This window comes from Camelina sativa, chromosome 4 (genome assembly GCF_000633955.1).
Source record: "Camelina sativa cultivar DH55 chromosome 4, Cs, whole genome shotgun sequence".
NCBI lineage: Eukaryota > Viridiplantae > Streptophyta > Magnoliopsida > Brassicales > Brassicaceae > Camelina > Camelina sativa.
In genome coordinates, this window is record NC_025688.1 from 13,925,385 (window position 1) to 13,939,668 (window position 14,284).

The 14,284-nt window shown below is 37.6% G+C and overlaps 3 protein-coding genes across 3 annotated transcripts; 2 read left to right on the forward strand and 1 right to left on the reverse strand.

The window, feature by feature from the left end:
* On the reverse strand, nt 7–3,419 carry LOC104780489 (protein TOC75-3, chloroplastic). Its single transcript, XM_010504992.2, has 7 exons — nt 2,138–3,419; nt 1,588–1,809; nt 1,380–1,487; nt 1,061–1,252; nt 734–982; nt 391–645; nt 7–290 (listed from the first exon to the last, which is right to left on the reverse strand). The coding sequence occupies exons 1-7, from the start codon at nt 3,335–3,337 to the stop codon at nt 51–53; spliced, it is 2,466 nt and encodes an 821-aa protein (XP_010503294.1). The 5' UTR covers nt 3,338–3,419; the 3' UTR covers nt 7–50.
* On the forward strand, nt 3,995–5,797 carry LOC104780490 (low-temperature-induced 65 kDa protein-like). Its single transcript, XM_010504993.1, has 5 exons — nt 3,995–4,133; nt 4,217–4,537; nt 4,633–5,132; nt 5,214–5,424; nt 5,518–5,797. Exons 1-5 carry the CDS (start codon nt 4,031–4,033, stop codon nt 5,559–5,561), a joined length of 1,179 nt encoding a protein of 392 aa, XP_010503295.1. The 5' UTR covers nt 3,995–4,030; the 3' UTR covers nt 5,562–5,797.
* On the forward strand, nt 6,178–7,293 carry LOC104783848 (receptor like protein kinase S.3). The gene has a single exon (XM_010508950.2). The coding sequence runs from the start codon at nt 6,243–6,245 to the stop codon at nt 7,230–7,232; it is 990 nt and encodes a 329-aa protein (XP_010507252.1). The 5' UTR covers nt 6,178–6,242; the 3' UTR covers nt 7,233–7,293.

The following is a 14,284-nucleotide window of genomic DNA, read 5'->3' on the forward strand; positions in this document are numbered from 1 at the left end:
AATTGGAAAGCCTAAGGTGTGGATTACATGAACTTACTTCTCCATTACCCTTAATACCTCTCTCCAAACCGGAAGAACAGAGCACCGGTTCCGTTGTTGTGATCTACAGCATACTCCGCCCGGACCAATCCGAGTTTCACACCTGCACCGTAGGATGAACCCTGTCCCGTTCTCCTGTAGACTGCTGTAGGGTTTCCCTTCACGTCCTTTGAGCTTCCTAAATCATTTCCGTGCTCAACAAAGGCGTAGACATGCGTATTCTTCACAGGTATTCTGATCTCAGCACTGACCTGCAATCCGTGAAAGTAATTACTAATTAGACACACATTTCTCTGTTTTAGAAAAAGAAAAAGAATATACTGTTTTTGTTTCATGTGTTTGCTGTATTACCTCGGCAATGTTTCTAGCAGCGCCAAGCTCACCCATATTGTAGCCACGGACAGAGTACGGACCACCGAGGACAAAAGCATCGTAGCTTGGAAGGTCGCCAACGCAGCCTCCGTAATGCCCGTGGAGGACTAGAACTGGTGGTGGTGGCTTACCAGCGCCTTCTTCTACTTGCAGCAGCTGAATGAATTTTGTCATGGTTAACTGGTGGCGGTTGAAGAATGGGAATTTGCTCCCAATACCCAGTCCCTGATCCACCTGTGATTTGCAAATACATTGTGTAAAGCTTACAGAGTATACACATGACTCATAATTATAATCTCATTTGATCATTGGTTAAGCAAACCTGAAATACAGTCCTCTCTCCAACAACTGCCCCATTAATAAATTTGGTATTGTCGCGGGTGATGTTGGCTTGTAGGAAAGCCATCCGATCGATACCGGTACCACTGAGAGTTGTTGGAGGTCCATCAGCACTGATTCCACCGCTAGGTAGTAGTCTCTGACCATTTGCAGCAATGTGACTGCTTTCATCTCGGGTTGTTATCTCCTCCATCACAAGTCCATATGTAAACTTACTCTGACGTGTGAAGTTCTGCACGAAAGTATGTTTCAGTTAAGTGATTCTAGGAAAAAACAAGTTGACTATGGCACTGAGTATTGGCAAGCTTACCTCAGTTATATTAGCTTTGAGACCAGCTCGATCAACCCAAATTGGTGGCACTTCCTCAACACCGGGTCCTCCAGTAAATACTGGGCTAAGTTTGCGGCTGTTGAAGCAGCTCGTCTTGAATGTACGGTTACGAGGATTGTAAACACCATCCAGATACGGGTGTACATACTCAAGCTTAAACGAAAGATCATCCTGAAGAAATAAAAAAAAAGAATAACATAAGGTTTGTACATAGCACATAACAACAGAAATAGATAGATGGTATCAATCTAATAATTGAGCCATATATGTATCAACTATGTAAGCTGATAGAATGTACCTGAGGATTCAAGAAGTTGCTAGTGGTCACTGAGCCCATGAGAGACCTATTGAGACCCTGGAGGTTTCGATGTTCGAAAGTAACAGACCCTCCTGGCTGGAATGAAGCCTGATGCATATAAACAATGACAATCAAACTCAGTGGATCAAACTCAGTGGAATATCCAAATTTGACAATCTGTACTTGTTCCAGTAAGAAGGATTCATACCAGTGTGGGAGCTCCTCCGCGCCCAGGAACGATACTCCATTCCGTACTGACTTCAGCTGACTTCTGCTCTAGCTCTTTCAGTTTGATCTCAACGATAATTCCCCCTTCATTTTTCTCATCTGGGCGTGGATTGACTTCAATATTAGAGAACAGACCTAATGAGTTGATGTTCCTAAGAGCTTGTTTCCCAGCTTCAATGTTGAAAACATAGCCTTGGCGGAGCTGTCAACAAAACATCAACGAAACATAGATACTATCACCAAAACGAACATAAAAAAATGAGATATATCATATAACATGTCTGGAATACGGAACATGTGTTCATTGTAGCGGCTAAACCTTTTACAACCATCAAACTTAAAATAGCAAGTTGGAGTTAAAAGTCAGTCAATTTCTCCTGATCTTCATCAGTCTATAACATAACTACACTTTCGTCATCATCCTACACCAAACTAGACCATCAAATTTACTGACAGAATCACAATGACATTAACAACGAACTAAACACAAATAATGACACATCTAACACAGCAGAACATGTGAAACATACCTGCTTAGGCAATTCCCTGCGCACCACAGGAACTTGAGTGTTCCCTTCAACAACATTACCAAGCTTATCTTGAAACTGAATCACCAGCTGAGTTATATCACCTTCCACAACTTCACAAACAACCTCCTTAGTGTTCAAATTCCCAAAATTCACAACTTGAGCACAAGCATACCCTTCGTCATGGTACCATTTCTGAACACGGTCCCTAATCCTCTGCAAAAGCCTCGCACTCACTTTCCCTTGATCCCTGAGCATCTGCATCACCTCACCATACACAGGTGCAGGCAACAAACACGGACGCGCCCTATCGATTCTCCTCTTGTAGTCCTTCTCCAAGCTCCTGTAATACTCAAGCTTCTCTTTATCAGTCATATCCGAGTCCATCTCAATCGGCTTCGATTGAACCATCAGCCCAACGTTGATACATCGGAACCTATCAGCAGATTGCCATGTACTCTCAGCAAAGGAGATGGTAACACCTAGGGTTCCGTCAGGTTTCGTTTTCCCTTCCAAATCAACCTTCTCGAACATTCCACAAGTAGCTAGGGTTTCAAGCTCCTTCTGCAATTGAGCTTTAGTGTAAACACCGCCGGGACGAATCGAGACCATCTCGAAGAAGGAGTCTTCAGTACCAATCGTGGTTTGTCTCCGCCGATCAAAGAACATAATATCAGAGACCTTATACTTCTTGAAACCACTAAGCTTGTTCAATTGCACAACGATGTTCGCCGGCAAACCATGAGAATCCCAATCCGATGATTGTTCCTCATCAGCAACCGCCGGAGCCGGAGAAAACAATTTCCCCCAAAATCCACCATCTCCATCACCGCCTCCACCACCAAACCCACCGAAATCCCCATCTCCTCCTCCTCCACCTCCACCTCCACCACCACCGCTCAGAACCGACGGAAGATTCGAGATTCGGAATAGAAACAAGGAAGCAGCGGACGAGACTGAGGCTACGGCTAGAGGTTTCGCTAGGTTTGTAAGGAGAGAATCCTTCGAAGAAGGCTCGGTGTCTCGGCTAGGTAAGCTGCTACTGCTGCATTTTATCGATGGGACGCGAGGAGATGGTGAGGAGAAGCGAGGAAGACGAGATGTAGAAGGCGAAAGAAATTTCCGGCGAGAAGAGAGAGGATTAGGATTGGTAGAGCTAGTCGCCGCCGGGATAAGCTGCCCGTTGACGGAGAAGGCGGCCATGGGCGGAGAAAGGAAGAGGGATAGATAAGGTTTTAGCGAGACGAAGAAGAAGGTAAGTGTACTTTTTGGCTTCGGCGAAAGAAGTCTACTTTTGGGTTTTAAGCAGGTAAAGAGAGATACTTTCATTTACACTACATTCCGTTTTGTATAGTAACAAAAGAACTGCGTGCCGTTTTCTTTCGCTGCAAAAAGTATGCATCAATTGGACTGACCTAGAGCTATTTTAAGTTTACACAAAAAAAATAGTGTACAACTATGCTGCATTTTAGCTTTGGACTGACCTAGAGCTATTTAAGTTTCAGTTGGGACAGTCGTAATAATTGTGGTCACAAATGTTCAGAAACAGTCTTGTAGTAATAAAAATTGTCTTTGTAATTTCTGGTTCCATTTTTTTTTTTTCGTTGTAGAAAACTTTTATGAATGTGAGTCCTATTATTAAGCTCAAAACGTCAATTTCTCAGGCCATGGCTTTGTCTAGCTTCCATTTATTATGGCGTCTCCAATTTCTTAGGAGGTGGCTATTTTAAGCATTGTTTCTTATGGTCTGTCCAAGAACCTCGGAGAAACAAAGATTAATGTGGACATGCACACAAACTTTTGTTTTCTTATATTTATCCTATGCTGTTCTCTAAGGATCAGAGTTCCCAAACAGAAGAACTAAAATATTTTTTTTTTAATTTGCCTTTTTATCAAATGTCGCGTCAACTTGACCCGGTCGCTGAGCTAGAAAGCTTAAAAACACATGTTGATCATTCTGGTAATCCCAGCCTCTCAACACTTAGCCAGCGTTCCCAATGTAAGTAGTTCTCTGCAAGATATGATCCGTTTTGTTTGTGATTCAATTGATTTTTGATCGCAATAATCTTGGTGTTTTTTCAGCTGGTGAAGCTTCAAAGAGGTCTCCTTCTGGTTCACCAAGAAAGGAAAACGAAGGAGAACATTCCCACCACAAGAAATCTTTGTTCTCCAAAATGAAGGATAAAGCGAAAAAACTGCAGCACAGCCTCAGCACCAAGAAGAGACATGATGAAGAAGGTGATGCAACCATGTCACCCTTTAGCAGATTCGAAGACCATGAAGTTAGAGAAGGAGGTTATGCATCACTTTCACCGGGTGACAAGTCGAAAGACCATAAAATCAGAGAAGAAGGAGGAGGAGAAGTTGAAGAAGAAGAAGATCCTGAATATCTTGGAGCCCCAAGTAAATCAAATTAAGCAAAGCTTCATAATTAACAACGATTCCATCTTTGTTTTGACATTCCTCTAGACTGATCTACCTTCTTGTGTTGTTTCCAGTGTATGAATCAAAGAAGGCACCTGAAGAGTTAAAGAAGACTGCTATGCAGCATCCCCGGGAAAACCCTGTGATCACTGAGACGAATGTCTTGTCTGTTCTCCCAGCCAAACACGACGCTGAGCAAGAGCAAAAAGACTGTACTGGATCCAACACAGAACATCCTGTGATCTCTGAGAAGAATGTCTTGTCTGATGTCAAGCAAGAGAAGCCTGATAATTCAGACACAACAACGTTAACAGGAGGATCCATGGCTGAGAAGACAGAGAAAGAGTGCACAAGCCAAGAACCGATTAGTCCAAGCAAAACCGTAACAGAAACCGTGACAGAGAAGCTAGCACCTGCTTATGCCAAAGTCTCTGACGCAACTAACGCTATAACCAAGAAGATTCAGGATATGGCTTTTCCAGAATCAACAGAGACAGAGACAGAAGAAGAGATAAATGATGTTTCAGAAATAAACACTGCTGGAACTAACCAGCCAACTGGCTTCAATACTAAGGTGATATAACTTGTTTATATATGTGCTTGTGCCCTTTAGGGTAAATGCATCAGTCAGTCATCTTGTGTTTGTGGTGACCAGGTGTGGGACAAAGGAGTATCAATGAAGGAGTACATATCCCAGAAGTTTGAGCCTGGCGAAGACGATAGAGAACTTTCTCGAGTGATATCTAAAGCTATCAGTCCTCGTAAAGATTCTTCTCAGGCTACTAGTTTTGGTGCAGCCACAACCTCCTTACCTGCTCCAAATTCAGCAGACAACAAAGCCCCCCTTTTAGTCAACACGAACGAAAGTGAGTTCTCATCTTAGGCAGCAACTAAAACAAATTTGATATAATAGTTTGATAAACCTAAATTTTTATACTGATGCATTTGTTCTGCTGCAGTTGTTGAAGAAGAAAAGCATGGGAAGATACTTCAACCAAACTAAAAGAAAATAACAGTCTTTGTATCATTTTTTCAAACCTCTATGTAAGAAAGAGGCTTTCTATATATACAGGTCCCCTTTCCCCCTATTAGTAATGTTGTTATCATACCAAAACCAAGATTGATATTAGCTGAAGTATGTTGTATACATAAGAGATTCAAAATTCTAATACATCTTTTTGTTTTTTTGCTCTTTCTTTTACTACTCTATGTTGAGGAGACAAAAAAAATTTGTTTGGTTTTTGTTTCCTTCCTTCTTGTACTGTAGTTGACTTCTGTAATAAGAAAAAAATATTTCATCTTCAGCAAAGAAAAAAATTATATATATGAATATTAAATTTATCCAGGTGATCAAACAGATGAACATGTTCAATGTTGTTGCAATATAAATTGCATTCTAATGATACTGAAATCTTCTGAACGCAACTAGTATGATTAAATTACCAATTTAAGAGATTAATTATACCATTAAAGAACAAGAACGGACGGTCTGATACAACAGTTGACATTCTCTTGAAAAGTAAGTGGTCTGCAACTCATTGCCCACAACACACAAATCACCAAATAACAGATACGGCTTGACAAAGTTGCAACAGACACAAGAATGGCATTCACAAAATCAGTTAAAAGCTTTCTTGAGAACCTGCAGTAATCTGACAATAGATATTAAGTATATCTTTTGAGAATGGGAGCAGCATTAAGATCAATGTATGTGAACAGCAAGTACGAAGAAGTCCGAGAAGAATGGGAGGAAGATTACAGCCCTCAGAGGTTTTCTTACAAAGCTCTCTACAAAGCCACCAAAGGGTTCAAAGAGAGCGAGCTGATCGGTACAGAGGCAAACGGTACAGTCTACAAAGGAAAGCTCTCTTCCAATACACATATTGCTGTAAAGAAAGTTTCTTTGGATGCAGAACAAGATACCAAGAACCTGGTTTCTCAGATTGTTGGTATTGGGAAGTTAAGGCACAAGAACCTTGTGCAGCTCTTAGGATACTGCAGAAGAAAAGGTGAATTACTCTTGGTCTATGATTATATGCCTTATGGAAACCTCGACGAATTCTTGTTTAACGACGAAAGGCCTAACCTTAGTTGGTCCCAACGGCTTCACATCATCAAAGGAGTGGCTTCAGCACTTGTCTATTTGCACGAACAGATTGTTCTCCACCGAGATGTTAAAGCCGCAAATGTACTCTTGGATGAGGATTTAAACGGGCGGCTAGATTTCGGTCTAGCTAGGTTCGGCACAAACAGGAATCCAATGCTTGGAAGCGTAGGGTATGTGGCCCCAGAGCTAATCATAACAGGAATGCCAACAACCAAAGCAGATGTTTATTCATTCGGAGCATTACTACTTGAGTTTGCGTGTGGAAGAATGTTCATAGAGTATCCCGGGAAGCCTGAAGAGTTTAACTTAATCAGCTGGGTGTGTCAATGCTGGAAAAGAGGGAACTTAGCTGGTGCCCGCGATGCCAGATTGGAAGGAGATTACGTCTGCAAGGAGATAGAGTTGGTACTGAAGCTTGGACTACTCTGTGCACAATACAATCCAGAGGACAGGCCTAGTATGTCCCAAGTGGTAAACTATCTTGAAGGAAATGATGTTTTGCCTGAGATGCCTTCAGACACACCCGGGATCAGTATTCCAACACCGTACAATGAAGTTCTTGCGTAGCACCACTTCGTCTAGTGCCCCGAAAGGCAGAACAGCCCACTTCTCTCAAAAGGCTACAAAAATGCGCACAACCAAGAAACAACATCATTGGAAGAACGGTATAGTTTTCGCAAAATTTTTAACAGTTTTTCCAACTTTACATGTGTCCACTATGTATACATTGAAAGATCAAATACGTGCCTATGGTCCGGCCACCTTGTTGTAATGTTATAATGCTATGAAAGTTTTTAACAAAAGGGTTACAATCATGTCACAAAGTAGAGAGTTGATTGTTATGTAATTTTCAATAGCAGATTCTCAAAATATAGCTTTAAGCAGCTCTATTTCTCTATATTGCATCCATACAGTAGGGGAAGTATTGTTGTAAATCATCTCGTTTCATATCTAAGCAATTAGTTTTCTCTTTTTAAAATACTTATGGTATTTAAATCAGATGGATTTTAAATAACATGGTTTACTCACGGATTTGACACCCTTCTATTTTTTTCTTTCAAACCCATTAACAGTAAATTATTGAGGGTATGAATAGTAACAGCAGATTTAATAGTGCGGAACAAAGAATTTAATAGTGCAGTACAGTTCAACTGCGATACGTGCGGGACAAATATATTTGCAAGACAAGTATGGTTATTTCAAAATAAGTGATACAAAATAATGTTTGATTGATGAAAAACAATTTGCGGTACGGAATTCATATTATTTTATTTTCATTTTCAATAATAAATAAAGTTTTAATTTCTGAATTTTAAATTCCAAATTTTATTTAAAATTAAAATTGGATTGGTAAAAATAATATTGCAATTCACAATTAAAAATTTGAATGGTAAAAAAACGATGCAGAGTACCATTAATAAAAATGTTAGAAAATATATTAATAATGAGTATAGATAGATAAATTGTTATTTTTGTTTTGTTTTTAATGAAGAAACATTTTCATACAATTATGAACTTTAGATACCTAAATTGTTATGAAAAATATATATTGCTAAATGAATTAAAAAAATACAATCATAAAAAAAAACACAATAAAATAATATCAAAATATATGGTGAAACCTAGTGTTAACATGCTTCCATTGAAACTGAATTTATTAAGCATTTAAATTAGTCTTTATAATTTAATATCTATTAGATCATTTAGAAAGTGTATTTTTGTATTAGATCATTTGAAAATATATTAAACAAAACTATTATGAAAGTGTTTTAAAAAAACATCAGAGTAATAAAAAAAATAATGGAATGGTGAGTTAGGAAGGAAAAATGAGAACACAAAAGATAGATATTTTTTTTCTTTGTTTATTTGCCTCTTAAGAAGGTATAAAAATATCATAAAATAATAGTTTTATCTGGTGCGGTCCAAAAATCGCTGGTTAAAGACCATTGTTGTTCTGAAAAGTGGTATATGTTATTATTCACTGGACAATCCGCAAATATTTTTTTTTCTTTTTGGAAAACGCGAAAAAATACAAATTGTTTTGTGATTGGTGTCTTCTCAGCATATATTTTAAAATTAAATATCCAACAACACATCATCTGTTTTATATTTTAAAACAATAAAAATACATGAACCAATAAACTTCCTAATAGTATTTATCCATATCTCCAAATATTTTTATTAGATCATTCTTACAAGTGGATCATAGTACTTTAGGAGGAATTATTCAACGAATGAAATTAAAAGAATTAAAATGAATAGATAAATCAAATATTTAAAGTATTTGATAAATTTTATCCAAATCACACCACAAAATGTGAGAATTGGTTCTTCACGTTTTTGTCTTTGTTTTCTATTAAATTATAATCAAATCACATTGTTATTAGACCCATCTTAATATTGAAAAACACTTGCATTTAACAGAATTCTAAAACCAATAACTTGAATAATAGTAGAATTTAAAAGAATATATTTCTTTAAATAATTGAATAACACTAGATTGATATATATATATATATATATATAGAATTCTAAATTCTTTCAGATTCAATAAGTAATTTAATAAAATACGTGTATGATTATAATTTATAACTTTTTTTTTTGTCAAACAATTGCTTTCATTCATTCAATGTAGTCACAAATACAAGAACAAAAAAACAGCAAAAGGTTCCAAGGTTTAAAGCAAAACAGACAAAAGCATTCCCCAATGCCAAAGGACTAAAAAGATAGTACATCAACTGTAACTCCAAGAGAGCTGTGAGCACAGAGCGTGAAAGCTCCTTAGCACATGTGAGATCATGGCAAGTCGATAGGCCACCCTCGAAAAGTTCGATGGACGGTTGGTTGGTCGTGGTCAAAAGACGCTGAGCCGTTGAGATACCAATCGCTGCTTTGGAGTCCACCGGGAAGAGTATCCACAGTGACAGTGCAGCGAAAGTCTGGGAGACTATGGTTTTGTAGTCGGGACAGTATTGCTTTACCAAACAAAGCATAAGGATTGGATCATATCAATAATTCGCACTAAACGTTAGTTGGTCTGGGATCCGAGTGGTAGGAGTGGGGCGCAAAGGATGCTTGGGATCATCAGGTGACTAGCTTAAGTGATACTCGTCAATGAACATAAAGAATTCAAAGCCAAGCTTATCACTAGTGCTAGAACAGATCGAGAAGCATAAACTAAGGAACCATATTGATTTATACTCAAACCGCAATCCCCTAAAAACATCTAAAGCCAGGTTCTGTACAGGATGTATGAGTAGCCAAAGCAAAGCTGGTGTTACCTTTCGCCGATGGAGTCTTCGACCATCAGTTATCGGGAAGCAGATCAGATCATGACAATGACGATTCATAGGCGGTGAGGATTTGGGCTTTGAGATGCTATTGATGCCTATTTGATAAGTTTGGATGGCTTCAGGGCTTTTTTGGCTTAATGGGCCTACGCTGAAGACTAGGTCCACTAGGGAAAACCCTAGTTTCAGCAGGAGGAGCCGCACAGGTTATCGAGGAAGGTCGCCGTCCGAGAGCTGCAGCGAGATCTGCGGTGTAGGAGACTTCTCCGGTGAGTGAGAGAACAGGGGCTTTGTGCGGTATCCGTGGTAAAAATCGCCATTGGTAGTTAGGTCCACTGGGGAAAATCCTAACTTTGGAACCGATTGCCAAGTTGAATCAGAGATGTGGCGGCTTCCCGAGAATAATGGAGGGGTTTGTGCTGCAAAGCGCAACTCCGGTGATTGAAAGATTGGCGGGAACAGCCGGTGACCTCGGTTTGGATCGGCAATGGAACCTAGATCCTAGTTCCGCTTGAAAGAACCACGGTAAAGAAAGAGTATGTTTGGTGCTTGAACTTTGTGGAGAGGTTCTCTCCGATGAGTGGCAGATCGGCAGACACAAATGGTTTTCGCTGGTGTGATTTGAGATAGATTTTATTAGGGTTTGAAAAAGGTTAAAAAAGATAACAAATTGGGAAAAAAACTTAGAAAGAGCTACACTAGAGAAAGCAGAGAGGAGCTGAGCGAGAGATAGATCGATTTTGTCCCGACACCGGTGGGCAAAAGCCTCAGCGGCGTCGGGAAGTTTGGTTGCGGAAGGTGTCTTGATAACCGTGTCTGAAAGAAAGCTCGAGCAAATATCCGTAACTTCAACTTATGTTTTTAGTTTCAAGTTGAACTCTGGTTTTGTATTTGAATGCTTGTTATTGTTATTTTAAGTACTTGTTGTTTGCATTTTATAATTTATAACTTATAAGTGTTTTTTTTTCCTTGCATTCAAATTGCTTAAGGAGACACCTGATTTTGCATTATTGCCAATAACTTAATTACCAAAAGGACTATTGAATTGGTTTTCTTTTCAGCGAATCCATTGTTTTACTTTGTAAAGAAAAATAGAATTATTGTCCTCCCTTGTGTATAGGAATCGATTTCCACCTTTCATGATTCCAACGTTGTATGTATCACTGTTTCCGATTTTCTATTTAAAGTTTTAAACACGTAAAACACAATAACTAACAACATAGAACAATTCAATAGTTCTTGTTTTGATCGGGACTTTCCACCATCTTCTATTATATCAGATATGAAGATCATTAGAGCATCTGCATCGGTCAAGGACATTTTTTGGTCCTTCAATTATTTTATTCATAGTTTCAGAGTTTCTTAAGTTTGTTATTAACATTGGTGTCCCTCTGATTTTGGTCCCTCTAACTCTTCTTCCAACCAGCAGCAGATGGAGAATGTGTTGCGTTTCTCAGTCGTTGATATGTGAAGTCTGTTACTTGTGTGCTCAACTAGATCAACGACTCCATTATCTCGTTGGCAAGTAGAATCTATTGCCGCGACCTGTTAAGGTGAAACTACCCATAATTATAAGAAGAAGTTGAAGGTTAATAAAAGCAGGGAAAATATAACAACAATCCTTGTTACCTTGAGTAAAATAGCTTTTATCCCATTTTCTATCTGCAAGTAAACGAGAAAAGAGTTAAATAAAAATTGAAGAAGAAAAAGAACATAAATTGAGATTGAAATAGACTTGAATCTGATTCTTCGGTTTCTCTTATCCTGAAACAGTTTACCATTTCTCGAAGAAGCAATGTCTGATCTTGTTTCCACAAAAATGCCAAAGAAAACAAGGCCTAACCTTGAACAAATACTCTCCACCCGCGGTCGTTGGTAATCCGAGGCAATAACACCAGACGAGACTGCAGTGATGGAAGGTATCTGTCTCTTCACTTCACTTAACAACAAAAACATATCTTCCACTTCATCATCCGGAGTCATTTCGTAGCTAAGCTTCTGATGCCTGTAAAACAAAACTATTTCATTAAATCATGCCTTGAAATCTCAAGGCAGAAGAAAGCCTAACGATTCTCACCTCGAAGATCCTTGGATTCTTCTTCTGAACAATGGCACATTCATACACTCTGCGTAGCCCACAATAAACTGGTGGCCTACCTGAACAAAGAGTGCATCCAATCAAAGAACAGAACTTAGGATTCACAATATCATTCTTACTCTCAAATATCTAATCTTATTCTTCTCAAGAACAACAACCAGATTAACAAATCACATAAATGAGATAGAAAAGGCTCAATCTTTCTTCAAGCCCTTGTTCTTACATAGAACTAGAGATAGATAGACAAGGAATAAGCAGCAGAATCTTACAGTTTGATACATATAGCTGTCCAATTCATCGACTGAATCATCAACCGGTAACAAATTAGCCAATGCCACGATCTGTGGAAACACAAAATCAAGATTTTGAGTTGGTATAGCTTAGAAAAAATCAAACTTTGAAGAGGCAATTTCACATAAACTTTTTAAAAAAACTAAGACAAGGTAAGAGAAGAAAACGGACCTCGTGGCCGTATTGAATACACTTGATCATAGCATAAAGCTATCTTTGCATCCACTGACTAAAGCCACGACCTTCATCGGAGTTGCCAGTGAGGTTTCTTCTTTACGTCGTCGGAGAAACTCTGTACTCGAGAGAGAATCATCAAGTTAACCGAGAGCGTTACCATGGAAGCAAAAGCAGCATCGATGAGTGGAAAAGACAAATCAGAAAAAAAGCTCGCCGGAGAATCAGAGAGCAGTTGGTTATTGAGAGCTAGGATTTTTAATCTCTTCCTCTGTTTCAACTCTACATCGTCTTCATCTGCTCCTTTCTTCGACGATGAAGCTGCCACGTGTAACGAAGGACGGAGAAATAAACGTCCCCTATGAAGAAACGTTCCTTACATAATTGTTTCATTTCGATTTAAATAAAATCAAATAATTCTGAAGGACGGAGCATATATACGCCGGTGCATATGCTCTTACATTGATGTCCATCGCCTTCGCCTTCTTCGTACTCTTGACATCATTTATAACACCGGTCAAAGTTGCTTTTGTGGGTAGTTGTGACAGAGACCTTCGAAGATGCGAAAGGTTGATGAATACTAGCCAATATAGTATGTATAGACAATGTTGTCAGATTCCGTATTTGTTCGAGAAAAAATGTATGTGTAGGTTCCTTAAACACCGAGAGCTAAGAGACCATGCGGTTCACCTTCTCGATGATTGTCATAAAGATCCCCCCAAGTGCTAAGAGAGAGTGTTGATGTATATAATGTTTTCATCATTTTTGAGTTTTTTTTTTCTTATTTTATAAGTTTTATTGATTTAAAGTGTCTTTTTGAGAGTCTTCTAGTTCTTTATAGAATCTTTACAGATTTTATGTTATTACGAAATAAAACAAGATACTTCTAAATGCAAACATAGATATGGAGATGCAGAATCATGTTGAAGTGTCAGACGTTTTGGCCTCGGATGAAAGATTTAGTCCCACACGTTGCGTGAATTCAATATTAACATAACTAGATTAAGACCCGTGTTCGTTGAAATTTATTTTATTTATATTGTAATTTTATATAAAATATAATTTACGTGATTGTTTTTAAAAGTTTTTTTGGATAAAACATTATGCAATAAAAGCATATGCTAAATATGATGGCTTGAAAAAAAACACATATTTTGTAAGTTTTATATTGTTAATGATTTTAAATAATTACTCCGTGCTATAACACTGGACAAAAAAATTTATACAAAATTTTGTATATTTTATATTTTAAAATAAAAATTTAATATGTTGTATTAGGTTATATATGTGAAGTTATTTCAACAATGTATATTCTACATCATGACTTAAATGTTATTATAAGACATAATTTTGTAAATTTGGTTTTTAAAAAGCAAGTTATTATATTATGAGTAATTTAATATATTGTTATACTTTTTGTTTAATATACTTGGTTTCTTGGAATTTTTTCATATTATAGTGACATATTATTGACATTGCTATAACAAATCAATTTAGAGTGTTTATAGTTTCTAACTTTTATATCAAGTTTCAATATATTAAAAATAATTCAAAATAAATTAATTCAAGTTTATTATATTATAGAAAATTATAAAGTTCAACAAAAAAAATGAAATTGAATTTAAATATTCAAATTTTGACCATTACTCAGTAAAATTTTGAATTCAATAGATATTATTTTTAAAGAATAATATTACTAAAGCTTGAATATGTTATAGATTGAACAATTTATATTTGTTTTTAAAAATTCAACTTATGGTATATCC

Excerpts from the sequence above, each read along its gene's own strand:
- LOC104780489 (XM_010504992.2), bottom strand. The coding sequence starts at position 3,337 with ATGGCCGCCTTCTCCGTCAACGGGCAGCTTATCCCGGCGGCGACTAGC. Across the intron at positions 646-733 it reads GAGAGAGGACTGTATTTCAG|GTGGATCAGGGACTGGGTAT; the intron begins GTTTGCTTAACC and ends TGCAAATCACAG. Across the intron at positions 291-390 it reads CTGCTAGAAACATTGCCGAG|GTCAGTGCTGAGATCAGAAT; the intron begins GTAATACAGCAA and ends CACGGATTGCAG.
- LOC104780490 (XM_010504993.1), top strand. The coding sequence starts at position 4,031 with ATGTCGCGTCAACTTGACCCGGTCGCTGAGCTAGAAAGCTTAAAAACA. Across the intron at positions 4,538-4,632 it reads TGAATATCTTGGAGCCCCAA|TGTATGAATCAAAGAAGGCA; the intron begins GTAAATCAAATT and ends TGTTGTTTCCAG. Across the intron at positions 5,425-5,517 it reads TTTAGTCAACACGAACGAAA|TTGTTGAAGAAGAAAAGCAT; the intron begins GTGAGTTCTCAT and ends GTTCTGCTGCAG.
- LOC104783848 (XM_010508950.2), top strand. The coding sequence starts at position 6,243 with ATGGGAGCAGCATTAAGATCAATGTATGTGAACAGCAAGTACGAAGAA.